The 27844-nt window shown below is 36.2% G+C and overlaps 1 protein-coding gene across 1 annotated transcript in view; it reads right to left on the bottom strand.

Annotated features, from left to right (window-relative positions):
• Positions 1-5588: 5588 nt before the first annotated feature.
• The window catches only part of GABRG3 (gamma-aminobutyric acid type A receptor subunit gamma3), a 772628-nt gene continuing 750372 nt past the window's right edge, over positions 5589-27844 (bottom strand). The window contains exons 8-10 of the mRNA XM_044667009.1: positions 19084-19280; positions 18395-18454; positions 5589-5867 (exon numbers count right to left, since the gene is read on the bottom strand). Coding sequence (XP_044522944.1) covers positions 5589-5867; positions 18395-18454; positions 19084-19280 — 536 coding nt within the window. The remainder of the gene's footprint in view (positions 5868-18394; positions 18455-19083; positions 19281-27844) is intronic.

The following is a 27844-nucleotide window of genomic DNA, read 5'->3' on the forward strand; positions in this document are numbered from 1 at the left end:
TCTTGGAATTGTGGTAACCATCAATTTGTGAATGGTTTGGCTACACAATGTCTCTTACTGTTTTATCTTCCTGTGGAGGAAGATGATGAAGTCATGTTCTGAGAAGTGAGCATTAGAGTTTGTAAGAAGCATCTCCTCCCAGATAAAGAAAGCTCTGGGACAAAGTAACAGAGTCATTTTCATTGTAAGAGATCCTCAGGCTATTATTTATTTATTCATCTCCTTTTTTGAAACAATAAGAGGAGCTAGATTAATTATATTTTCAAGACTCCTATCTCACCCTCAACATGATTTTAGAGTTTACTAATTATAGAAGAATATATTTTCCTATAAGAGGACTCATCTATATCAAATCTTGGGACTCGAAAACTTATACACTTCCCCAACTTCCTTTTTGCTAAGAAATGCCACTGTTTGACCTTGATTGGTTGTATACTTCAAGTAAAATAAAAAGCAATAAAACCCAAATCAATACCCCAAGAAACTGAAACTAATACCATTCTGAGCAATCTTCTTTAGCACGTTAACAAATCTTGTTTTTTTCCCCTTTTTTAGTTTGTCTACTCAGTTTTTAACCTAGTCTTATAGACTTCATAGAACATGAGTTTCTCTTGTGACTTCTCATGGAACCCATGCTGAGAAACTCTCACAACACTACTTTTTTTTTAATATGGTATTTTAGAGAATGTTAAAAAAAACACCTTGAGAAATTTATATCATAGCTGCAAGATTATTCAGATTAAAATAGTTCCATCTTAAGTAATCTATATCAGCCTACATATCATCTGCTATATGGATTCATTTTGTTGGCTGGTTTATCTTTTAGTAATGCCAAAAGTTCCCCCTATGGCATGAAAATCTGATGCCTTTGCTTGCTTCAAAGGAGAAACAAATTAAATCCTTTATTTTCTAGACAAATAGCTATTGAAATTCCTCCTATCAACTCACCCAGTTGGTCTTAATGTAATACAGATGATGGAATAATTTTATATTTTTCTTTTTCTGGAAAAAATAGGACATGATATTACTAACAAATAATATTTGTAAGCCCTTGTTTTCTGTCTTAGTATGAATTCTAAGACAGAAGAGAGGCAAGCATTAGGCAATTGAAATTAAGTGAATTGACCAGAGTAATATAACTAGGAAGTGACTGAGGTCAGATTGGAAACCAGGTCTGGTGCTCTATCCACTGTGCCAACAGTTTCCTTCTCTTATGTCTAATTTTTATTCCAAACAAATATTGGTCTAGACCTATTTTGCTTTGAAAAGGAGTATAAACTCCTTGAGGTCTGGGATTAAAAAAAATAAAATTGGATTTCCCATCTCTTAGCACATATAAGGTACTTAATAAATGCTTGTTGAATTGAATTAATCCTTTAATTCTTTAAGATATATAAATATACATACACAAACACACACTTAAATATACATACACACATATGATTTTGTTTTTGGTTTGTTGAAAACAGGACCAGTGTTGGTACATTAGAAAGCAATCTTGCCTTTGATGGTGATTAATTTAGTTCAAGGGAGGAGATCATTTAGAGTCAGAGAAATTGGGTTAAAATCTAAGGTGTGTCGCTTATTAACTAAGTCAATTCCCTTCTCTGGGCCTTAGTTTGCTCATCTATTCAATGGTGGTGGAGTTTGGGATCAGTAATTATTTGCTATCATCTAATTCCAAATTCTATAGAACTTTAATCCTAAGTAAACTTTTGAATATATATAGAGATGATGGTGGTTCATGACAACCATCAGCAGGGTAATTTCCGAAGGGTCTCTATTCCATTCTTCTGGTTCAGAGCTGGGTAGAAGATTTGCTTCTTAGTCATTAAAGAAATATCATGCACATTTGAAAGCTTCTTTCTGCAATCTCCTCCAAAGTGAGTACTTTGCAATTTCCAGTGATGTATAAATGGTGGTCCTAGTTTAGACGTTGGCCACCCTATTCCATCTCCACTCTCTACCTCTCCTCCTAGTTATTTAAGGCAATGGCAGAACATGGTCTAGGCAGTAAGGCTGACTCTGAAGGAGAGATAAAGACACTATGCCTTTATGATGCCAAGCACCTAGGAATTAGCTCTACAACTTATAGAACTGCCACCTCAAATACTTTCTTCCAGCATATAAGTCATTGCGTCTTGGCAACCAATTCACTCTCCAGTAAGGAAGATCTGTTCTAGAATTTTACTAACTTATAGATACATGTCCATTAGATCACTTCAACTGTCAATCTTTAGAGAGAAAAAAGATAATAATTCAATTGAGTAGGGTTTTATCCTACTCACAGAGCTCCTTCTCCCATCATTTTTCACCTAGAAGGCCAGTTAGATGCTTTAATATGCATACCATAGGTCTTTGCTACTGTCTAATTTTTTTAATTACATGACTAATTTCAATATATAAAATAACCCATAATGTATTATATAGTAATTTCCATACAAGTCTGGCTGAAAACAGACGGACAAAATACGCACTTAAGGGACTCATGTAGTTCTTTTGATTCAGGAGTAAAAAGCATTTTATCTAGTCTAGAGACTGATAACTGTGTGACTGAAATTATATTTCAATAGGGAGATTGACATTTATACAAATGGCTCATTTAAAGATATTAACACTGTACTTTGGTCTAGAGTCTCAGTGTCATATAGAGATAGAAGAAAAAGGTTTTAGTTGATTAAGATCCACCTGTTCATTTTCTTAGAAAATAGGTAAAAGAAATACATTTTTGTTGACATCCTCAACCTTCCAAAGAGTAACAGGAGTATATTGAAGGTACTATATATTTTTAGTGGGGGAAAGTTGTAAACAAAAAAATTTGTGAATGGATAAGGAGAAACAAAGGTATGTGGTGTAAAATTTAGTGATTCTTTCATCTATTGAAAACCTAAGAGTTCTTTAGACTCACCTTCCAGAAAATAGGGCTCTTTGTGTGACAATGTTGTTCAGGAAGTGGCAGCATTTTATAAAGTTGCTGTGAATGCATATTATCTCATCTAGTTATTTCCCACTGATATTTTCATCTTCTTGGCCTTTCTTCCCCATTCAGTCCCATTTTATTTCAATATTATATCAAATTACTTCATATTAAGAAAGGTGATCATTATTCAAGCCATTTCTGTGATGGGAGAGGAGGCTGGGAAAGATTTATTTATTTCAGAGTTATGAACTTCCAGGTAAATATTTTTTTTCTCCACAGTGGAGAACTCTACCTGCTAATCTTACCATCACAAAACTCCTTTTCAACTAGTCCAAGTTAGCATTACCCACATTGTTATTGAATCAGTGGATATAGTTGGCTGGGCTAACTGGCAAACAGGAACCACTTGCTTTTTTACAATCTGTGTTAATGTCATAAAGCAAATCTTAAATGATAATACCCTAAAACCAAATCAAATTAGTGCTTTCTTTTATGTGAAGAAAAACGTCTTTACAATTCTAGATTCCAGGAAGTGGGGGCATTATAAAAAAAGAAATTCACAAATAGTCAATATACTTCACTTACACCAACATATTCTGTCTACTCTTCCATCAAGTTTTGTTGGAATGGCTAATTACAATTATGTGCTTTGCTAATAAACAACTAGAAAATCATAAGAAAAGAAAATAGAAAAATAATATTCCTGAAAATGCTTCAAATTAGATAAACAAATCTTGAAAAAATATTCATGCTTCATCTATATACCCATATTTTTCATTCTAGGAATATCTTTGAAGTTCTTAAGCAACCATGCAAAAAAGAATCAAACTTTTTACCATTCTACACATTTTATTTCTACTGGCCAGTATCACCTGACTATTTTGCTGATAATTTTTAACCTTTTGATGTTGACTTCCCTCCACAGCCAATATGAACTGTTAAAAGGCTCTACAGTAGGAAAATACATCAATTTCTTTTAAAATATCTTAGGCTTTCATACTGATTTTAATCCACATTTCATGTGATCAGTGCTTTCATTAAACACTTTTATTAGACTATTACCAACTGACAAGACTTTCTTTTAAAAAAGGGACACTTAAAAAGTGTCTTGAGAAATACTGGTGGTCAAAAACAAAGATTCAGAGAACAATGCCAAAATAAAGTTGGGTTTATCTTGTACAAAATAGTTATAAATTAGAGAGTTCTCTTTGGGATGTTGCTGCTTGACTCTATTTCAAAAGTATAAAATACTTTTTCTTAGCCAAAGAATATACTTATTTGATACTTACCAACTATACATCTTTCTTTGTTTTTGTTTTGCTTTTGAATTTGTACTCATTTTAATTTTAAAAATAAATTCATTAGTGATTGAGCATATTTTGCAGATGGAAGCCACATTTCTCACCTACTATAAAGTAAAATTTCAAAGGGATTTGGGCTATGTGTGTGTGTGTGTGTGTGTGTGTGTGTGTGTGTGTGTGTGTACGTGCACCTTATTTTGTGTTTTAGCAAGATGAAGAAATGTTCAGGTGCTTTTGTTATCAAATAGTGAGAAACCTTTGCTCCATGCAAGAGCATAGGGCAGTGATGGGCAAACTATGGCCCCACAGGCCAGATGTGGCCCCCTGAAATGTCCTCTCCTGACCTGTGACATTATTCCTAATGTGACGAATACAATGAGTAGGATACAATACAATGAAACTTCAAAAGAGTTGCCTTAGAAACAGACTGACAGATGAGCATTTCCTTTCCTTTGGCCCCTCTTTAAAAAGTTTGCCCATCACTGTATAGGCCAATTACAACGAAGCTCAACAAGCTGCAATCTCCTGCTCTTTGCCTTTTTGGTGAACTGGTCTTGTTCCAGTTGGAAAGGGGAAAGAAAAAGCCTTTAAAATGCACTCTAAGAAATATTTCAGATTGTCTTCTTTGATTTCAACAAATGGAAGAGTTTGAAAATGACACTTTTTCCTTCTCAAATTAATATCTCTGGCAGATGTATGAGAGGGCACACACACATACACACACACACACACACACACACACACACACATACACACACACACACATCCCTTTTCCAACCTTGCCACCTGTTTGATGTTTCATAGCTACTAGACAGCTCTTAGGATTACAAAAGCTTTTTGCAATGGTTGTAAAGAGAAAACCCTGGCCCCACGCCATACTGTAACTCAGAATAAAGTCCGAGTGCAATGCATTCTGCAGCTAGAGCTGATCTCTCCAGCTTTTCAAATATTCCTAACTCAGAAATGTGGCTCAGCGCTGGTGGATGCTAGTGCATGAAGATGCAAGGAGAAAAGACAGAGAAGGAAACTACAAATGTATTTGCCTGTGGGTCTCATAGCTTTCTCGGTTGGGGCGAATCAACAGCCGTCCCAGTCTCTAAAAGACATTTTCAAATATTACCAAGCGGAGTGAAATTTAGGGAGAATGCAATATTGAAAAGCATCTAGGTATTCCCCACCCCCAAAGACCCCCAGGCACATACATAATAAGACCTTGGTGAGGTCTTTTCATGATCACAGATGATGAGTTCTTTCTAATTAGGGATGAGCTGACTAGTGTCCTCCTTTGCTACTGAATATTTGCCATTGTTGAAGAAAAGAAAAAAAAAAAGTAAAAACTCTTCCATCTTCCCTAGTACTGGTTATATTTAAAGATAGAGGTATCCAACCCAGTAGACCAGGTTAAAGAGCAGGAAAGAGGTTGGGAAGAAGACTCGCGAGTACGAGTCCAGTTCGGATATGTCTATGTGGATCCGTCCTTTCCTCCAGGAGCCCGATTTGCACTCTTCGTAGCAGCAGAAGAAGCTCTGGCAGTCTTTGCCATCCAGACACTCGTAGACACAAGTATCTTCAAATTCCTGCCAGTACATGGAGTTATTCAGAGGAATCACTGTGGGAGGCGGCCTCATATCCAGGACAGAATAGTTCTAGGAATGACACACAAGAGTCAACGTTAGATACGCTTCGAACAGCATTGGGTGAATCAAACAAACTGTGCGTCTGTAGGGTGACCAGAGACACAGATGGAACATGGAAAACTTGCATGCTTATGGTTTGTAGATTTATATTCAGATCACTCAAATGCTTAGAAAGACATCTGTGGAGTAATCTAGGTGGCATCTAGATGAAAAAAAATCTAAACTTGTTATGTATAAAGGATTGTTATGTGTTTTTTACATATATACATATATATATGTATGTGTGTGTATATAAAATCATTCCCCAATTGTTCTGTGTATATAGATATATATAGAGAGAATAATTGGGGAATGAGTGGATAAATGTTAGTATATGAATACGTAGGATTGTGTCATAATAAAAAAATATGGAGGATTTTGTGAACAAGATGAGAAGACTGGTATAAAGTGATGCATGATAAAAAAAAGAAAGTAGAGCTAATGTAATATCCACACAATGACTACAACGAAGAAAATGAAACACAAAACTAAAAGAACACAGAACTTGGGCTAACAATACCTCTTGTTCAGATCAAATTGTTTTTACAGTCTAAATCTTTCCTGTCTGATAAAAATAACCATAAGCTACACAAGTGGTAAATGGCATATATATCGGTGACAATTTTTCTATTTTTTATTTTTTAATCAATTACATGTAAAAACAAATTTCTAGGAGGCAGCTGGGCAGCTCAGTGGATTGAGAGTCAGGCCTAGAGACAGGAGGTCTTAGGTTCAAAACCGGCCTCAGACACTTCCCAGCTGTGTGATCGTGGGCAAGTCACTTGACCCCCATTGACCACCCTTACCACTCTTCCACCTAGGAGCCAATACACAGAAATTAAGGGTTTAAAAAAAAACAAATTTCTAGGGGGCAGCTGGGCAGCTCAGTGGATTGAGAGCCAGGCCTAGAGACAAGAGGTCCTAGGTTCAAGTCTGGCCTCAGACACTTCCCAGCTGTGTGACCCTGGGCAAGTCACTTGACCCCCATTGCCTACCCTTACTGCTCTTCTGCCTTGGAGCCAATACACAGTACTGATTCTAAGACAGAAGGTAAGGGTTTTAAAAAAAATTCTATATGAGGTTTCAGAAGTCATATGATACAAATTGTCTCTGTCCCTCCTTCTCTCCCCACTCCTGGAGGTGGCAAGCAATTTGATCTAGGTTATCCATGTATCATCATGCAAAATATATTTCTCTATTTTTCTTTTAAGTTCATGTTAAGTGAATAGTCCTATAAAACCAAAAGCCCTAAACATATACCCAAATAAGTGAAAAATGGTGTGTTTTCATTTGCATTCCTATTCCAACACTTCTTTGTCTGGAGGTGGATAGCATTCTTCAAATGACAAATTCTCCAGCAGGTAAAGTTATGTTTAATTCTTTTGGAAAAGAGTAGGTTGTTAGGGTTTGCTTGAAAAATGCTTGTTAGGAAGTGCTTGTTACATTATTGCAGAATGTTTCAATAATAGCTGATATAAAATAAAAGTCATTTACCTGCTGATTAGATATAGATAGATTGGAAAAGGAGTTCTGGGTATTTTCAAATAAGAAAAGTGACAGGATCATCATGGTAAAATTCTTAGCAACTTCTCATTAACACTATAGAGAGTCTTTCTAAGATTCACTGAAAAAAAATTGTTACAGTTCTGCTGTCCTTGTGCATATAGAAATGGCCTAAAAATAGATTAAAAAACAACTACTACCACTTAATTTCTCAGATTTATCTATTCTTTAATTAAATGCTGCTTTTTGTCAGTCTGTCTGTTGGTCTAATCTATATGACACACATTTCTGACCTGAAAGCTTTGTGAAAGACTCTCCCTTTGGTGAAGAGCTTGATATCTCAAGGTTATATGACTAAGAAGCAAAATTGGTGGTAGAATTTAAGTTAAAAAATGGCTTCCAGTTCTTTGTCCCTCTGTGTGTGTGTTTTGGGGGAGAAGTTTAACCCCAAATACAATTCTCCAACATCACTAGAGAGGCAGATTAGAAATCATGGGCATGTTGAGGTGCCAGTTCCCTTACGTGTCTGCTACTTTCCAGAGTCTTATTTTTTTCTTTTTCCACAAGTATTTCCAGAGAGAGCATCTGGAAATAGTTGGCTTTCTCAAGGCAATAATGAAGATTGCCTCTCTTTTCCAAAGTTCTTACACCAACTCTGCTCCTCAAGCAGGCATGTAGTATTGAGTCATCTTTCCACTAATAAAGAGAGTCTCATGCAAATATTACAGGCTTGAAAGTCAGGCTGTATTTTTACCTTAGAGCATTTTAAGGATTTAGTTAAAAAAGTCTACATGTGAATCTAAGTATTAACAAATTGCTTCAAATTGAAGCTGTTGGAAAGTTGTTTATTTCTGTCATTTGGCAATATTAAGAAAAGCTGATATTTGAATGAATTTAGCATAGCCCATAAAATCCTCATTAGAATCCTAAAATTAGTATTAAAGACTCAGGTGTGAAAATTAAAAATTATACATGTATATGTATGCCATATATTTTCATTTAAGGTACTAGCTTAGCTACTTGACATATTTCCAAATTATATAAATTGATATTTATATAAAATCTTTCTAAAATCATATAGTCAGTTGGAAAATAATGTAATCAGGGAAATAACATTTTAAGAAAGTGATTTTTTTTCTTTTCAGTCAATCATAGTCTTTTATAGGCCAAATTACCTCTTAAGAAAAGAAACATAAACCAAAAAACAACTTTTGGGCATAGTGCCATTGTATATCTAGTGACTGAGAAAATGTAATGCAATTGGATTCCTTCTTTTCCTGCCTACCCATTACCTAAGGTGAAAAATGACAAACAGTAGGAAAAAAGCAAAAGGCCAATATTATCAACAAATAGAAAAAAAAATTTCTAGAATTAAGAACTCAGTCTCTAAAGAATTGTTTAGAATATTCTCAGTAATACTTCAAATTTATCAAATAAATAATAGCTAGAAAATAAATATTAGACAGATTTTTATTGAGAGAATGGCTTTTAATTTGTATTTGCTGTAATAAACCAGAACTAATGAAATCATATTTTGACCTTCTCCTGACATTAAAACAATGTAATGTGGTTTATTTGGGGCTGCTTGAACTAAAAGGCTTAGGGGCATGTCATAAAGGAAAAAAAAAACATGTAAAGGGACAGAAAGTATAATGAAATCAGATGACAGGAATTTTGTTGCCTGGAACAAGACAGGAATAGGGTGAGAGGTCATTTAGATTTTTTTTTTTTACAAAGCTATGCTTCAGAAATTAAAACCAATCATTTACTTTTTCCCTTTCTAATTTTAATCTTTTTTTGAAAGGTCCCATGATTTTATTCTGATATTGACCATCTGGTGATGACCATGTGTAGAGACACCTTTGGGATTGTTAAAAAAGTATTTGCTATGACCAGTGTGTTAACTTGACAAAATTCTGTTAATTCTCTGCCCTACTTCATTTTGTACCCAAAGCCAAACTTGCCTGTTATTCCAATTATCTTTTGATTTCCTACATTAGCATTCTAATCCCCTATGATGAATGTGACATCATGTGTGTGTATGTATGTATGTATGTATGTATGTTATTTCTGGAAGATATTGCAGGTCCTCATAGAACTGATCAATTTTGGCCTTTTGGGCATCACTGGTTGCATTACTGTAAGGTGGAACAGTTTACCTTGGATTTGGACAGATACTATTCTGTTGTTTTTGAGATAATAAGCCAGGATGACTTCTTTCATCCTTTTATTGACTATGAAGGATATTCCATTTCTTGTAAGGGATTTTTGCCCACGGTAGTATATTTAATGATCATATGAAATAAATTCATTCATTCCCATCCATTTGGGCTCATTACCAACCTGTCTAATCATATCTAGACTACCTTCGTTCACAAGTCTTACATTTCAGGTTCCTATGCAATATTGATCTTGACCACATTTGATTCCTTTCATTACCAGAGGCATTCACAGCTCACTTTCCTTTTGACTTTGATTCAGCCACTTCATTTATATGAGAACTACTTATAATCATCCTCTGCTTTTCCACAGTATCTTGCTGGCCATTTTTCAACCTGACGGGCTCATCTTCTGCTATTTTCTCTTTTATTTTAATGCTGTCCATGATGTTTTCTTGGCAAAGATACTAGAATGCTTTGCCATTTCCTTCTCCAGTGGTTCACTCAGTATTCTCCACTATGACCTGTCTATCTTGGCTCACTCTTAATGGTATAATTCTTAGCTCTGTAATAATAAGAGCCAGCTGACCAAATGTTATGATAGAAGGGAGAGAGACAGAGAGAGTCTATGAGGGTGAGACTCTCTTCTAGCTCTCCCCTCCACCAAATATGCTCTGTTTAGACTTCAAGGAGGTGTCACCCCAAAACTGGGTGACCCAGATGGTCAAGCTGCCCCGACGGAGTTGGGGGCAAGGCTTCCCTTTAAGCGAAGTATTGGGTTCCCCAATCTGATTCTGAATGAGGGCAGGGTTCATGCAAACCTCCCCAGAGGTCAGCCAACTTCACAGTGGGTGGTAGTCTGGCTCCAAGATGGAGGCAGCCATACCAAACTGTGATTCCCCTCCCCCTTGTTGTCTCTCAGGCACTCTGGAATGCTATCTGACTAATAAACGTCTCTTATTAATATCAATATAGGGATTAGGGAAAGGGGTGAAGGGCAGAGGGATTTTGGGGTGCCCTTTTCTCTATTTCTATGGGGTCTGTCACTCGGGTGGGAACTTTTCGGGTTCCCACTCCTAAGCATCTCCCCTTGCCTCTTCTCCTTCAGTTTCTGTTTTCTATCCTTTTCTGTAATTGTAAGTTAGACCAGAAAGGGTCTCTCAGCGAGGTTGGGTAATGGGGGAAGGAGCCTAAGAGATCGCTCCCAAAATGGAGTCCCAAAACTTAGCTGACTCTATGATTAAAGTCTTGCTGGGTGAGACATGATGGGATGCCTTTGACCGTGGAATCAGGGTTTCAGTGTTCAAAGAAAGATCCTCAGGAAGCCCTCAGGACTGGATTTGAGCTAAGATGTTCTCCCCTTCCCTCTCTCAGTCCTCCGCTGGAAGTTCTCCTTCCTTTCTTCCTCAGGAGAATTACCCAGAATTCCCTCTCTCTTCCCAACTGTCAGTAACTGTCACCAACGGCCTTTTTCTGGCTCTTTTTATCCCATCCCCCATCCTTACAGCTTCACTGAGTTACAACATGTCCCTTCATCACAATAAAGCAGTGATCCAAGTGTTGATTTCAGTTCGGATCATGAGCTCCTTATTGAAAAATTCAGACTTAAGTTGAAAAAAGTAGGGAAAATCATCACTGAATAGGTTTGATCTAAATAACATCCCTCATGACTATGAAGTGGAAGTGACAAATAGATCTAAAGGGTGAGATCAGGTAGACAGAGTGCTTGAAGAACCATTATGGATAGAGGTTTACAATACAGTACAAAAGGAAACAAAAATTTTCCAAAGGAAAAAAAAAAAGATCAAGAAAGCAAAATGGTTCCTGGATGAGCCATTACAAATAGTTTAGGAATGAAGGAAATTCAAAAGTAAAGGAGAAAAGAAAAAATAGAACCAACTTAAGGTAGAATTCCAGAGAACAGCAGGGAAAGATAAGGTTTTTCTTAAATAAGTAATGTAAAGAAACAAAAGAAAACAAAAGAATTAGAAAGACAAAGGATATCTTCAAGAAAATTAGAGATATTAGGGAAACATTTCATGCTAAAATAGGCATGATAAAAGACAAAAATGCTAGGGACTTAAGAGATGGTAAGGATATATAGAACTTTAAATGAAATATCTTAACATCACTGATAACTGCTCCTGTGGTTACATATCTAGAGTCAGACATCCTGGAGAATGAAGTCCAATGGGCCTTAGGAAATATTGCTAACAATATGGCTAGTGGAGGTGATGGTTGAGCTATTTAAAATCCTAACAGTGGGTGCTTTTAAAGTGCTACACTCAATAAGGCAGAAAAAATGTAAAAATTCAACTGTGTCCACTGAATTGGGAAAAAATCAGTCTGGCTTAATCCTAAAGAAGGGTAATACAAAAGAATGTTCAAATTACTGAACAATTGCACCCATTTCACATGCCAGCAAGGTTATGCCTATTATTCTTCAAGCTAGGTTTTAGCAATATGTGAAGTAAGAATTACCAAAATACCAAGCTGGTTTTTGAAGAGGCAAAAGGACTAGAGATGACATTGTCAGTATTTTCTCAGTTATGGAGAAAGCAAGAGAGTTCTAGAAAAAAAGATTTACTTCTGTTTCATTGACTATGCTAAAGTCTTTTAGTTACAGATCACAACAAAATATGGCAAGTCCTCAAAGAAATGAGAGCACGAGATCATCATTCTTGGTTCTTGGAGAGCCTTTTGTGGGTCAAGAAACAACAATTAGAGCTGAACATAGGACAACTGACTGGCTTAAGATTGGAAAAGGATTATGGCAAAGCTGTACATTGTCATTTTATTCATTTAGTTTAAATGCAGACTATATCATGGGAAATGCCATGCTGGATGAATCAAAAGCTAGAATTAAAATTTCTGAAGAAATACCAAAAACTTCAGATATGCAGAATATACTACTGTGATATCTAAAAGTGAAAATTTAAGAAACCTTTTGCAGAGAGTAAAAGTTGGCTTGAAGCTTTAAAAAACTAAGATCTTGGCAATTGACCCCTCCCTTCACTTCCTGGCAAAAAGGAGAAGAAATGGACGTTGTAACAGATTTTATAATCTTTGGCTCAAAGATAACTGCACATGATAACTAGAGCCATGAAATTAAAAACACTTATTCCATAAAAAGAAAGCTATGGGAAATCTGGACAGCCTACTAAAAAAGCAAAGTTACCTTGCTGACAAAAGTCCATATTGTCAAACCTATGTTTTTTTCCAATAGTAACAATATAGCTTTAAGAGTTGGATGATAAGGATAGCCAAGAACTGCAGAATGAAATGTTTGATTTGTGTTAGAGAAAATTTTTGAGCGTCCTTTGGACAGTAAGGAGATAAAATCAATACTTCAAGAAATTTACTCAGATTATTCACAAAAAAGGTTAAATATTGAAGCTGAAGCTTAAATACTTTATACATGTAATGATAAAACAGGATTCATTGGAAAAGACCCTGATGTTGGGAAAGAATGAAGGCAAAAGGAGAAGAGAATGGTCGACTGAGATGGAAAAAGTATCATGGAAGCAAACATGAGTTTGGACAAACTTCAGGAGATGGTTGAAGATAAAAGGGCCAGGATTGTTATGGACTATATAGTCATAAAGAGTCAGAAATGACTAAATAACTGAACAACAGCAAAATCAAATTTATTTCATTGACATTGGAAATCCCAAAGAGGAACTTCCTCTGTCAGTGCATACCAGCAACCTTAAGTCTCAGAGAATCTTCAGATACTCTAAAAGACCAAATTGAGCTGCTCTGGGTCAGAATGTTTTCAAGGTATGACTTGAATCTCAGTCTTTCTGACTCCTAGATAGACTCTTGAGCCATTACTATACCATTCTGATTCTTAATATTCACGTTCTTAGATCTATTTTTCTTCTATATTGTATATGTATAAGCACACACAAATATATAGCAAGAGTTTGTTGTGAAAAGTATGATGATGGAGGTGATGAAAAAGGGGCACAACCCAAGGTCAATACTTCTTATGATGTTGCCCCACCTGAAGCTGTTCTTTTATATAGCAGACAATTACAGTTTCAAATAGACTATTAAAAATAGTCTCTATCCTGGGAGAACATTGGAAATAGGAAAAATAAAAATCTAATTTGGCTGATTAGATACTGATCTCCTAAAGGTAGGGGACACTTAGCAAGATGTTTTTCTAGGTTCCTTTCAAACTATAAATGTACATTCTTGACCTGGAAAGGATTGAGATTAATTGAGGGTTGTCCCTATAGTTCCTGACAGTTTTCAGTGACTTGAGGGAACCCAAAGGATGGATCTACTTTTGCAATTGAACAACCCTATCTTGACATTTCTCTGGATCTCAGTGTATTCATCTGTAAATTGGGGTCAGTGCTCTTAGAAATATTGCAGATTTTGTTTACAGTCCTTTCTTTATCAGACCCCTTGACACAGCTCCACCTAGAGTTTTGCTTTCCTCAAGGCCTGAAGGCAGAAAGGTATCAAAAATATTTTCTAGAACTACAACTGTCTATAGCAGTAATGGGGAACTTTTAAGAGATGGAGTGCCAGACCCTGCCCCGCCCCCCAGGCAAAGTGCCATGCCCATGCCCCCCCAGAGTCCACTTCCTGTGCCCTCCTCCCACCCAGTGCCAGCCTTCCTGAAGCACAGATCCTCCAAATTAACCTTTTTAGCAAATGGTCAAGGGTCGAAGTCAGGTATCTAGATTCAGGGCTGATTGGGAGATTGACAAGACATTATTGTGTTTTCCAGAGCTTCTACACCACCTGTTCTCTCACAGGCAGGCTCCCCCTTTGAATGCAAATTGAACAGGCTAGGTAGAAATGAGGGAAAGAAGAATGCAAATTAAGCCCAAGTTTGCTTGTGAAAGAAACTGGGGAAAGGATCTGTATTAGCCTAGCCTCAGGTTCATAAAACTTATTCCTAAATCACTATAATATAGTTTTTAACATTTTTAAAGTACAAACTCAGAAGACATATCTCCAAATCCCAAAAATACTTTGTATAGTAAAGACATCAGTTGTTTCTGTCTCACTCAGGCCAAAGGTAATTAAGAGGCCATTGTATTCGAATGGGGTGGAGCAAATTTGTCCTGACCGGGATACTGTCTTGGAGGGGCCTGCTTTCTAACTCTTTCTAACTATTAGGGAGATAGGGAGAGGAGCATCCCAGTTGTACCTTCCTCCTGCTTTCTAGTTAGAAACTCTGGCGAACTCTGTGCTGCAAGGAAGGGCGCACTGGGTCCTTGGTATGTGTGCCTACAGAGAGGTCTAGGCATGCCATCTCTGGCATGTATGCCATAGGTTTACCATCATGGGTGTATAAGATACTTCAGTTTCTGATAGTAATTGTAGAAAAAGAGCCATGTTTTATAAACTTTTTATTTTTGTGTTATTTTAACTTTGATGATTAAAGTTGCTTTAATGAGATTTGAAGGTTCATGAGTGAGTGCCTATTGAATTAAAATAAAACTGAATCTGCTATATTACACTAAATTTAGGTTTAGACTATACATTTGGTCTTCAAAGCAATTTTGTTTGTTGCTTTTTTTGTTTGTTTTGCAATATTCTCATATTTCAATTAATTTTTAAAATTAAGGAAAGGCAATATGGAAGAAAGGAAGCCCTAGTCCTGTGTTGGTGAACCTATGGCACATACATCAAATTGAGCACTCAGAGCCCTCTCTGTGGGCACATGTGCCATCTCCCCAAAATAGAGTTTGTTAGACTTAATTACTAAAAAGTCAGAAGGATGTGGGGCCAGGTTGTTCCCTTCCTACTTTCCATCAGGCACCTAAGGACATTTCTTACATCAGCTGCCCCTTTAAAAGGTTTGCCATCACTACCCTAGACCATTGTCTAGATAAAAATAGGTTATTTTCTCCTAATAGTATAAGCATTATCTAGAATATATAATCTCTTTCTGGGAATAGAGAATAATGTCCTTACTGATTTTGTGGGTTTCTTAAGATACATATTAAAAGAAAATTATTCTAAAAATACCAGAAACATTATTTGACTATTGCTGTTATAAATATAAAAGCTAGAAAAGCTGTATTCCCAAAGGAAGGACAAAAAAACAATAGAAGTTTTCTTTAAAAATCAAACAATTATAGATAGCAGTAAATGAGATTTAAATTAAAAACAAACAAATAAAACATAGAAGTCAGAGGATGACCAAATGGAGTTATTGATTACTTATATGAAAGTGTGAGTAGGTAAGTGTAATGGAGACAGGAGAGTATGCTTTTAGATGTTTTTGTTTTTGTTTTGTTTTTTAAATGCAGGACTCTATTAAATTGATAGCTCTAAAGCAGGATAAAAGGGTGATTTTGATTGGAATTGCTAAAAGAGCCTCAAGTTTATCTTACTGTTTTTCCTTTCCCCCAACATCTACCCCAAAACTGTTTTCCAGAAAATATCTTTTAGTTAAGGATAAGTATGAGAATGGTAGGACTATTAGCATTAAGTAACCTGGCTGGTAAACTTAAACAAGTTAAGTGTCTAATAGGATTGCTTTAGTGAGAGGTGGATTGGATTTAAGCTTTCCTTCAAGGTTTCCCCACCCCAAGAATCAACTTGCTTTAAGTACAAAAATATTCTCTATTCCCAATGTCATCAGGACTTAAGCTATGAATCCCTTTATGATAGGGAGACACAATATGCAGACATTCTCTTTGATAAACTTTTTGAATGAAGAGTTGATAAGATGTCCTACAAAAGTGTTAGTAAGATCATACCTGAGACTAGGGTTGTAAGGACATTCTCTTCACAAAATAAGGAAATTTAACTGTTTAACAATTATACATAGTTGGTCTCCCACTATACATTGTTGTTTGCTGGACACACAAATCTTTGTGTCCAGATTTGAGGAGCTGTTGGAATGAGTTGTTTTAACATGTAAAGAGCTTAGGCTATTTAATCATAGGAACTGGTAAGGGGCAGAGAACGGAGGTCATATGCTTAAGATACTATGGTATAGAAAGTAGGAGGAGTACCAAACTTACAGTGAGCTGATACGTACTAGCATTTAGGTTACATTCATTCAAAATAATCTTCAAAAGTTTTGTAGGAATATCTAAGTTTCTGTTGGGGACTTGGGAGATAAAACCACCTATGGAAGGAATACTTTTGTATAGATAAAGATGGAAGAAATATCCCTTTTTTTAGTTCTCAGTTTTGGTACATGATAAGGAGGAATATAGTGTGGTCTTGGACATTATGAATTCTTGGGAGTTAAGCATCTACTCTATAGTAGCTTCTATATAATTTATTATGAGCAGGACCCATTCAGTTAAGTTTTTAGAGATACATTCCATAGGGCGAACTCATGATTCTAGTTGTCTTTTGCAGCAAGCTGTTGATACCCACAGTTTAAGAAGAAAAAGTCAAAGGTTTTATTGGGCTCTTCAGATTTTGCAGAACATTTGTTCCATACCTAGACATATTAATGGCCTCTATTTGTCAAAATGATGTTAAATCAATCTTTTTTTGAGCAAGAACCTGAAGAAGCTATAGCCATGGAAGAGTTAAAAGAAAGTTGTCTAGCTATTTTTCTCCTTGAACTATAAGGATCTTGGAGGACCCGAATCTCTGGATATCTTTGTTTGTAAGGACTGGAATGAATGGAACCTTTGGTTGGAACAGCAGGTACTCAGATTAATTGACCATTGACTTGGGGAGCCATAAACTCCATGAAGAAGTCATTCGTTTATACTCTAGAAACAACTGCTTTCATTTCTTTCATCCTGGTTCCAACTGAATGAATGGCACAGGATTAGATAATGATCTTTAATCCATCATTGCCTATAATTAATTGGATAATGCAGGATGGGTGCTCTAACAAGATAGGGAAGAATAGGCTTCCATTATCAATGGAAATATTAACCTAATATTAAGATTGCCTGTATCAATTTTAAAAAAAGATTACCTGTATCACTAATTCCTGCCCTTTATGAAATAGTTCTGGGATTGTTAGAAGCTGAGGTTTCCAATCCCAACCATGATGCTTTATTCACTCTGATATCTCAGTGGGTCCCTGCTATGAGAAACTAAATCTTGACAAGTATTGTTTTACTTAGTTTACTGCTATTTCTGCCCATTATGAAAAAGGTACATGTAACTGAAATTCAATAGTTCTTATCCTAACAATGAAGGATACCCTGAAAGGTAGGGGTCTTGCCAAGTCTTCTTAGTGACTTAAGTTGAAGAATTGTCTGTGGCTTTTTGTCTCTCCCATTTGATTAGCATCCTTTTCATTGAATTGATTCATTTTATCCTTTTTTCTAGGACTCTAGATTTCCATATCTTTATTTTTCTAGTCATATGAGCTTTTCTATTCTCTTTGCTGACCTTTTGATATTTGCTTCGTTAATATTTTTCTTTCTCCATAAGCCCCAAGTGATTCATTCTAGTTTTGTATCTGTTCTTAAGCACCCTGCCCCCCCCCCATTCTGCCATGTGATTATTCAGGGGAACAGTTGCTGTCAAAATTTATACTTTCTTACTGTGATTTTCCATTGGGATTGAAATGGCTTACTCTTTAAGGCTATTGCTAGCTCTATGGAAATGAAACACATTCAAAAAAAGATGGGTACCTCACTGATATTCCCCATGAGAAAATTTGAAAGGTACTAAGTGGAAAACTCAAGAGCAATTTTGGCAAACATGTTCAGTGTACAGGTTGGCAAGACATATTTATTGTACTTCTAAAGTGATAAATATAAGAAGTGTGCTAATTAGACACAGATAGCAGGTATATAGCTTATTTTCAAAAGAAAGCTTATTGAAATAGAGATGCTCAGGAATTATTGACAACTAGGAGTGGAGAGAGGCAATACATACGCTGTGGGTGTGTGTGCGTATTCTTTCATGGACCCATTCAGTTGTTTCTGAGTGCATTAACTAGAATAAAAGTAAAACAAAAACAAAACATTAGCATGCTATTTTCATTTACTAAAACCTCAAATTAACCTATGTTCCATTAGGAAAAAAGAGATAAAAATTGAGGTTGGAAATTAAAAAAAAAATTGCTTTGGAAGGCTACTGAAAAATTGAATACTGCTGGTGGGAAAGATAATCTTAATTTCCATGGTTGAGAAGTCCCAAATGAGGACTCTTCGGTTGTTTAAAAGATGGAAGGGGATAGGTATTTATTTAACCTCAAGAAAGGTAATTTTAAGAAACATTGTGAATTCCAGGTAGAAGGCTTTGGGATCAGTAAGATCTGAGTGTGATTCTTGTCTTTAAAACATAATGATTGTGTGACTGAGGGCAAGTCACTTAACTTCTAACTGTTTTAAACAACTCTCTAAGACTATTAGTTACAAATGATTTGCTGATTTATATCCAGAGAGGATGTTTCCTCATTGGGAACTATTCATACTAATAAAATTGCAAACCTATATCTTCATCTTTCCACCTCTCCAAAAAAAAGGTACACATAAAATTACTACATGTGGTATACTAATGTTTTCCTCTAAAAAGATTTATCCAATTCTTTGTTTTAGTAAATATAGTAAAAGGCAACATACCGACTTTTTCTTCTTGGCACAGTTTGGTTTCCTGCAGCTTGAATAGTAGTTAAGAGTAGCATATTCCATCAGCGCCGCGAAGACAAATAAAAAGCACACAGTCACAAACAGGTCCATGGCAGTGACATAGGACACTCGAGGTAAAGACTTCCTTGCTATGGTACTCAGGGTTGTCATAGTCAATACTGTGGTGATCCCTGCATGGAGATATTTTAGGATTTAATTTTCTAATCCATTAAGGATATTAAGTATGAGAAAATAGGCACTACAAACATGGAACAGAATTACAGATAGAACATCAGAAACAAAGCAAAGAACATTTATAATGAGAACGAGAAGAGGCATTGTGGCCTCTTTTTATGAGAACAGTCTGTGGAGTTCAGATGAAGTGTGTTCAAAATATTAGCTTTGTGAGCTTAGACAAGTTTTCTCAATGCTCCAATTTATCTCCTAATGCTAAGACTTTATATTGAAGAGCAGCTACTGATCTACACTGGTTGAGAAGGTTTATTTACTGGGAATTTCCTATTCTAGAGAATTTTAGGGTTAGACTAATAGTAAGTGAACAGTAGTAAGAGTTTTGATTGAGAAGGATTCTAGATGTCTCTTGGTCCAACTCTATTACTTTATAGATCAGAAAACTGAGGCCTAGAGAAGGCAACTTGCTTGAAGTGACAGAGGAAGTAAAGGGCAAAGTGTGGATTCTGAATTCTAGCTCAGAACTTCATACTTCAGATGAAACCCTTTCTAATCATATTTTCACACAGTATATTCGAGGAGGAAAATAAACTTGCACAAAAAATGGAGGAAAAAAAAGTAAGTTGGTCTTTGGATCAATTAAATATGGATCCAAAATATAAAATGTTATGAGATTTTGCCTTGTGCATGCCCTGATTACCTACTCTGAAGGCACTTATGTGGGAGATGACAAAGACTTGGTTCTCAGAGATGGCATTTTGCATTCCCTTACTATGTGGGTAGAAGCAGCTTACTTCCATTAGCTTCACAGACTGAGCAGGCTGTGTCATTCTTGTCCTATTGTCCTGGCACAGCCCAACTTTCTCTTTCCAATTTGATCCAGAGGAGATGAAGGTCTTATCACACCTTTCATGGGAACCATAAACTATGTAGAGTGAGATAAAGTATGACCTTCACCACCCCCCTTTTAGTCCTCATGGCCCCAAGAATCAGGTATGTTTATTCTAGCTGTATCTTTGGAGTAAATATTCCTTCATGAAAACTAATCTAACTATTAAGTGGCTAACAGGAAATGAAATGCACAAGATCCACAAATTGAGGGAACACAATTAGTTGGGGTTTGAGCAAATGACAAAGACTAGACATCTACAAGTATTCTTGAGCATACTGTAGGGTTCTGGAGGACGAATGTAACACACTTGGCCTGCAGGCAGTGAGGGCCAGGATAGTCCTTGTTCTGTAAGTAGCATAATCTCATGAAAGGAGTTCCAGACTAGGAATCAAAAGACCTTCAGGGTTCTATTTTCAGCTCCATAACCTGCTATATGTCCTCAGCAAATGAACTCTTTAGGCCTCTCATTTGCTATCTGTAATATTCTAATCACAGAACTTTGAACTGGAAGGAAGCTGGATGTTACGTAGCATACTCTCCTCATTTAACTCTCCTCATTTAACAGTCACAAGATTTGAGTCTTGAAGAAATTAGAAGATAAATCTAAGGTCACAGAGATGGTAAGAATATAACAAAAGTTCTCTGTTCACCACAATATACCACCTTTCCTGTTCTGCCTACCTTCTGGGATTGCTAAAAGAAACAAATGAAATAATGTATATGGAAGCAGGGTAAAAAAACAATAAAATTCAACAAAAACATACTTTTTTAGTACTTCAAAATATATGTGCTCTCATCAAGGATATATAGATAATCTCTTCACCAGTGCAGATTGCAATCCTCACACCTGACAAATTTCAGTTGTACATTTTGGTATAAATGAATGAAGCTTCAAGAAGTCTTTGTGACCTGATGACTAAAGGAGAAATTTAGTAGCTAAAAGAACCAAGGAAAATGCTATCATCTCAAGAGTTAATTCTGCAGATTGAATTTTCAAAGAAATTAGCTCCTATTCAAAATCTATCCTTGTAACTTAAATACAGTGCTATCAAATGACATTAGGGTGTCTCAGGTATGAGGACAAATCAGTGGTATAGAGACAACATGGGTATAATGTTAAAAGTTCTGGATTTGGGATTAGAGAACCTGATCGAATCTCATGACATATTGCCTATATAACCTCCTTTCTACAAGTTCCTGGGTCTCAATTTCCCCATGTATAAAGGGAAAAGTTTGTACTAGAGTATATCTAAGCCTCCTCAAACTATAAATCAGTGATTCCCAAAGTGGGTGACACTGACCCCTGGTGGGTGCTGCAGCGATCCAAGGTTGGGGTGGTGATGGCCACAGATGCATTTGGGGGCGGTGAATAACTCTAAGGGGGCGGTGATAGTATGTAACAGGGGGCACTAAGTAATATTTTTTCTGGAAAGGGGGCGGTAGACCAAAAAAGTTTGGGAACCATTGCTCTAAATCTATGAAATTAGGAATCTATGTTTTCCCTGAGCTTTAGATGGCAACTATTTGCTCAGACCTGCATAATTTTGAAATCACAAATGTCAAAGCCTTATAGAAAAAATAATCACTATTTCAAATGGGGAAAATTATATATAAATTTTTGCAAACTTTAAATAATCACTCAAACATCTAATATTTCAGAAGTCAACTCTTAAAGAAACCATATACAGATATAATTAGGCATCTTTTTTCTCACTTTATTATCCTTTATTCTTTTTCTTGGATTCAACTTGAGATACTAGGGTACTTGCTCTAATCTATTTCACTTTGAATGGAAAGCCTTTGCTGACAACTTGTCATTTGGCTTCAGTTATGGATATCATGACTTAATGAATTATCTTATTTCCTCTTAGATGCTCACTGACAAAGAATTTCACCAGAGGATTTTATTTTCATTTAAATATTTCTCCTTCTTAGACTTCTTACACAATACAAAGAAACAGAGTAATGTAATCTTGTTTCTAGGACCCCTAATCTCCCATAAGTCTCACTGATCATCCTTTGGAGGCTTTTCAGCTGAATGTTTATTTATTTGTTTTAAGAAATCCATTCCTGATTCCTTCTCTTTGTTATTTAACTTAAGTAAGACTAGAAGATTGACATTTATTCATTCTTATCTCTGGTTCTTTGGTTTCTGCACACTAAAGATTACTAGGACTTTGCTCCTATCCTATAGATGAACTGTCTTACATGTATTATCTCCCTCTGTTATAATGTGAGCTCTTTGAGAGCATTGACTATCTTACTTTTCTTTCTGTATCACTAACTTTTAATACTGTTTGGCACAGACTAATTGCTTAATAATGCTCATTCATTCATTCATCTATTCATTCATTTCTCTCAGCAAGCTTCCTTAGACTGACTTCTACTTTTAATAAAGTTAAAAGATAATAGTCCTTTTGTTGTTTAATCTGCTGTTAATTTTCAGTGGTATCTGACTCTTCATGAGTCCATATAAGATTTTCTTGGCAAAGAGAGCAGAGTGTTTTCTCATATCCTCCTCTAGCTCATTTTACAGAAGTAGAAATTGAGTCAAACAGGGTTAAATGATTTACCCAGTGAAACATAGCTAGTGTCTGAGTTGAAATGTGAACTCAGTAAAATGAATTTTCCTGACTCAAGACCTAGTGTTCTATCTTTCCACTGCACCAGAGAAGAGAGGGGAGAGAGAGAGAGAGAAAGAAAGAAGGGGGAGATACAGAGACAGAAAGACACACAGAGACAGAGACAGAGACAGAAAGACAGAGAAAGACAGAGAGAGACAGACAGACAGACAGGGAGAAAGAGAGAGAGAGAGAGAGAGAGAGAGAGAGAGAGAGAGAGAGAGAGATGAGCTTAGCAGTGTTAGCAATCATCCCCTTGCAGTTGAAAAACAGTTGAGTTCTTCCCTACGCTTACTTCATCATCTTATTTCCCATTGGCAGTGTCTTTCCCAGAAATATTAACTGGAGTCAGTGTCCTTGTATCTCTGGCTATGTCACTTTCTCCACTTCCATGCTCCTCTCTCCTTCAACTAAATGTATTTTTGAAAATTGATTTGAAGGTGTCCTTAATGCTGTTTGCCTCCAGGCTTATTTTGTGATGCTTTTCTGAAGTGCTAGAATTGACATTGGTAGTACTTTAAAGCAAAAAGCCCAGAGAAGCTTTACTTTCCCTGAATTCTTAATAAATCTATCTAGGAATCTAGTGGAGAAGGGCACACAAAGCATTTCTTGAATACTTTCAACTTTGTAAGGATCAAAGGAAATGCCCACTCAGGCAATCTCTCAGTCTGAAAGGATCAATTCCCTGGATTGTACCATTTTTATTTTAAATCTAACACATTCATAATAGACTCTTCCATAAGTAGAATCCACCTTTATAGGATAAGGTAGTCACATTAGCAAGATAACAGTAGGAAGTTCCAGAAAGGAGTACTCAGGCCTGAGGCAGGGACAGTGGTTTCTGATAATAATGGCCAATAAGTAGTCATATGATTTTAGGGAAGGAATCTTCTCTGGATTTTAATCTCATCATCTGTTAAAGGAGAGAGAAAAAAAGTGGAAGAGGCAATGTCTGTGTATCTAACTTCTAAATCATACACACAGGAATCTGTGTCATATAGAGCACAGGATCACAGCTTCACAGCTCTGAGGAATCTGAGAGATCTTTTAATCTCAAAATCCTTGTTTCAGAAATGAGGAAACTGAGACTGAAGAAATTAAATAACTTGCCCAGAGTCATCCAAGTAATAAACATTAGAGTGTGATTTGAAGCAAGTCCCTTGACCCCAGAATCAGGACACTTTCTATCATGTGTTTGGACTAATTAAGCAAATAAGCATTTTAGGCTTTTATATGGTGGAATAAGGTACATAAACATTTGCAAAAAAAAAAAAAAAATCAGTGGGGCAGCTGGGTAGCTCAGTGGATTGAGAGCCAGGCCTAGAGACAGGAGGTCCTAGGTTCAAATCCGGCCTCAGACACTTCCCAGCTGTGTGACCCTGGGCAAGTCACTTGATCCCCATTGCCTACCCTTACCACTCTTCCACCTATGAGTCAATGCACAGAAGTTAAGGGTTTAAAAAAAATATAAAAAAAAATTTTTTTTTAAATCTGATAAGAAGGTACTCTAACCCAGCTCCAGTTCTTAAAGGTGCTTTCTCTTTTTAGAATGGAACATACTGGGATTTTATTTTGTTATTTGGATCTTAGATGGAATTATGTGAGAAAGAGAAGAGGGAAAGAAAGAAGAAAGAAATTAAAACATTTATAGAGTGCCTACTTTGAGCCAAGTGCTGTTCTAGGTAAGCTCTTTATAAATAGTCTCTCATTTGATCTCCACAGCAACCCTGTGAGGTAGGTGTTATTATTATTTCCATTTTATTGTTAAGGCAACAGAGATATGCAACTAAGTTTTTGAGGCCACATTTGAACTCAGATCTTCCTGACTACAAGCCCAGGCCTCTATCTCCTGTGCCCCCTAGTTTCCTACTGGGTAAACTGATGTCACACAGTTAGTAAGTGTCTGAGGACAGATTTGAACTTAGGTCTTCTTGACTCCAGGTCCAGCACTCTTAACTCCTTCAGTTAGGTGGTACTGAGATCGTAGATTCAGAGTGGAAAGGGACCTCAAGAGCCATTTAGCATCATCATCTCTATCTGATAGATGAAGAACTGAATCCTAGAGAGGTAAGTGACTCGCCTAGGGTATCTTTGATAGTAAGAAGCAGAGCTGGGATTTGAACCCAAAGTCTCTAACTACAAAATCATAATGCTTTCCACTGTACCAGGTGGCCATTGCCTTTTCTGCTTAAGTAGCCCATGTCTAGTTAGGAAGTGACTCCATAATAAAGCAAGAAATAATGTCTTTCATTGGTCTCGAAACCAACTTCTTTTGGTTATTAGATCTATTTAAATTTGTGAGCAAAATAAGGTGAGTAGAAATAACAGGAAATATGATTAAATAGATAGCTAACATGTGTTTCCAAAAGAAATTTTTTTGATAGGAAGGTTAAGTTTGGAGTCTCAACTAACAGACCTATGATTTTATTAGTATAGTGAATTTTTAAGCTAAAAACTTCCTTCATGGTTCCTTTGCCTGGAATTTTTGTTTGTTTTTGTTTTTATCAAGCCTAGTAGTGTTTTTGTTTGGTCTTAGAAAAATGCTTTTTGTTTGCTCAAATCAACCATATTATAGAGCAAAATTTCTACCTTCTCTGAAACTTTCCATTTATTTCTCTATAACTTTTTTATTGTTTGTCATTGTCTCATTATATTTTGAGATGAAATAGAGTTTCCTGGAATTGAACAAGCTAAGTTTATTTTCATTTCCCCATCACTTGGACTAATTTATATTGATGAATCATCAAGTCCAGGATAGGCTGCATCCTGTACTTTTGCTCAAATGTATAACTCATTTGCCTTAGGCTTGATGGTGATAAAGCTAAATGGCCCACTTAGGAGGCACATGTTATACTAATGAAAAGATAAGTCTGGAGTTCCACTATAGACCAAGAACTGTCCTATGGAGACTCTATTGATTTGAGACCATTATGTTGAAATAGAACAATAGTTCTCATTGGTGTGCTTTAAAGCTAACAAAGCACTTTCATCAGAATGACTCGGTGAATGAGATTGTGCAGATATTGTTACATATATTTTATGAATGCAAAAAGAGAGTCTACAAAAGGTTTGAAAGAACCATCTGGAGAGAGGCCCTTCCTCCTTACATTTTCTGCACATTCTATCAGATGGATCAGGCACTGTCAACATTGTCAGCTTGGATAAGCAAGGAGTTATCTAACTACTAGCCTTCTAAGGAGATGAATCTTTGGCTTTGCCATCCATCCTGCAAGTGCAATCTTAGGGCCCTTCGATTCACCAGGTAGTTAAATTATTTTATACATGTTGTCTCCCCCAATTAAAGTGTTAGTTTTGTCAGCAGGGACTATATTCCCCCCCCCCTTATATCTCCAGTGCTTAACAGAATCCTTGTTTCTGAGGAAATTAAAATTATTCTGCATCATTTAATATTTGATTCTATTTGGTAACTGACTCCATTCTGAATTTCTCAATTCTCAAGTTAAGTTCAGGAATGCATTTTTCCCTCCAAGATAGTTTCAAGATGTGATTGAAAGGAAAAGTTATCGTTCATGCAATTAACCCCTGGGAGAGGTGGGAAGCTCCAGAAGTCCCAGCTGACTTAACTTAACTTGGTGCCACCCTCCAAAGGATATGTTGTCTGTCCTTGCTTGTCCTTGTCCTTGTGCATTTAGGGAATGTTTGGTCCCCCTTATTGGGACAGTAAATCTCGTGTTACTGATCTCCTAGTCAAGATTCTAAGAAGCAAATGAATCCCATCAAACAAATAACATTCCTTGATTGTCAGAGAAGGGGTATAACTAGCCAAACTTAATGCCAGCCTACTTTCTTAGGGTAGCCAATTGTAATGTTTCCCAAATACCAAAACCTCCTTCTTTATTTTACATCAATAAACAGGGTCTCCCCTACTCATTGGAATCGTTGGTCTTACTGAGGTAGCCAATCTGACCCAATTTTTTAATAGTTTTAGGTGTTTAAGTGTCTCTGTTAACAAATTCTGCTTGGAGGATGTACCTTAGTTTACCATTAATGAATTTTCTTACTTCGCATGTAATGCACTTAGTAAATGTTTTTATTCATTCACTCACGAATATAGTTGGTCTTGTAGACAGGGAAACCGTTTTGTAGGGTTATACATCGAAATCTGAAAGCATTGTAGCATATATCCAGACCATATGCCTCATTTTACACATGAGTAAATCGAAGCCCAAAGATTGTTAGAGATTTGTCTAAGGTCACAACAAGAATGAGCATCAAAGGTATATTTTGAACTTAGATGAACTGATTATGGAGCCCCGTGTTCTTTTTACCAAACCATAAAAATGTGACTCATAATACATACTATCTTCATAATATCTCCAAGTTACTTAAATACTCTCCAAGCAATTTCTTCAATTCAACAAAAATTGAGCCCAAATTTATTACATGCCTATTATGTACATGCAGACACTGTACTATGTACTGAATTCTCTAAGACCAGGAGTTATTAATCTGCACTGTCATTTCCATGAGTAGAGAGTTGGCCCCACAGGTGAAATCACATTCATCCACCCACAAAAAGAAGAGTTTGGGGGATTTATATAAAATATATTAAATGAATGGATCTACGTTGCATTTTGTTGTGTTTCAGCATGCCTTGAATATTTATTTCCCAAAACACTGTCCTGAGTCTTTGCTTTTACTATGTATTTACTTGAAAAAAACCACTACAGGCAGTCTTGAGTTCCATTTGTAATAGGAACATAAATGAGAGTAAATGAAGATCCAAAGCAATATGGCATGTTGCGAATCACTTCCATCAATTTTCATCTATGGAAGACTCCTTTCATGTTTATAGGAGCTTAATAGCTTTTTCCAGTGCCCTGAGGAATATTTGTCGATATCATAAAATCACAGTTCACTAAGCACAGTTATTGAAGTTCAGAGTTAAATGAACCAAATGTTTAAACCGGAACTGAACAATTATTTGAAATGATTTGATTATTTATACATAAGTGATTTTTAGCACATAATGGTATAATAACAACTAACATTTATATACCATTTTAAGTTTTGAAAAGTTACATGTATT

Source organism: Gracilinanus agilis, chromosome 3 (assembly GCF_016433145.1).
Source record: "Gracilinanus agilis isolate LMUSP501 chromosome 3, AgileGrace, whole genome shotgun sequence".
Taxonomy (NCBI): domain Eukaryota; kingdom Metazoa; phylum Chordata; class Mammalia; order Didelphimorphia; family Didelphidae; genus Gracilinanus; species Gracilinanus agilis.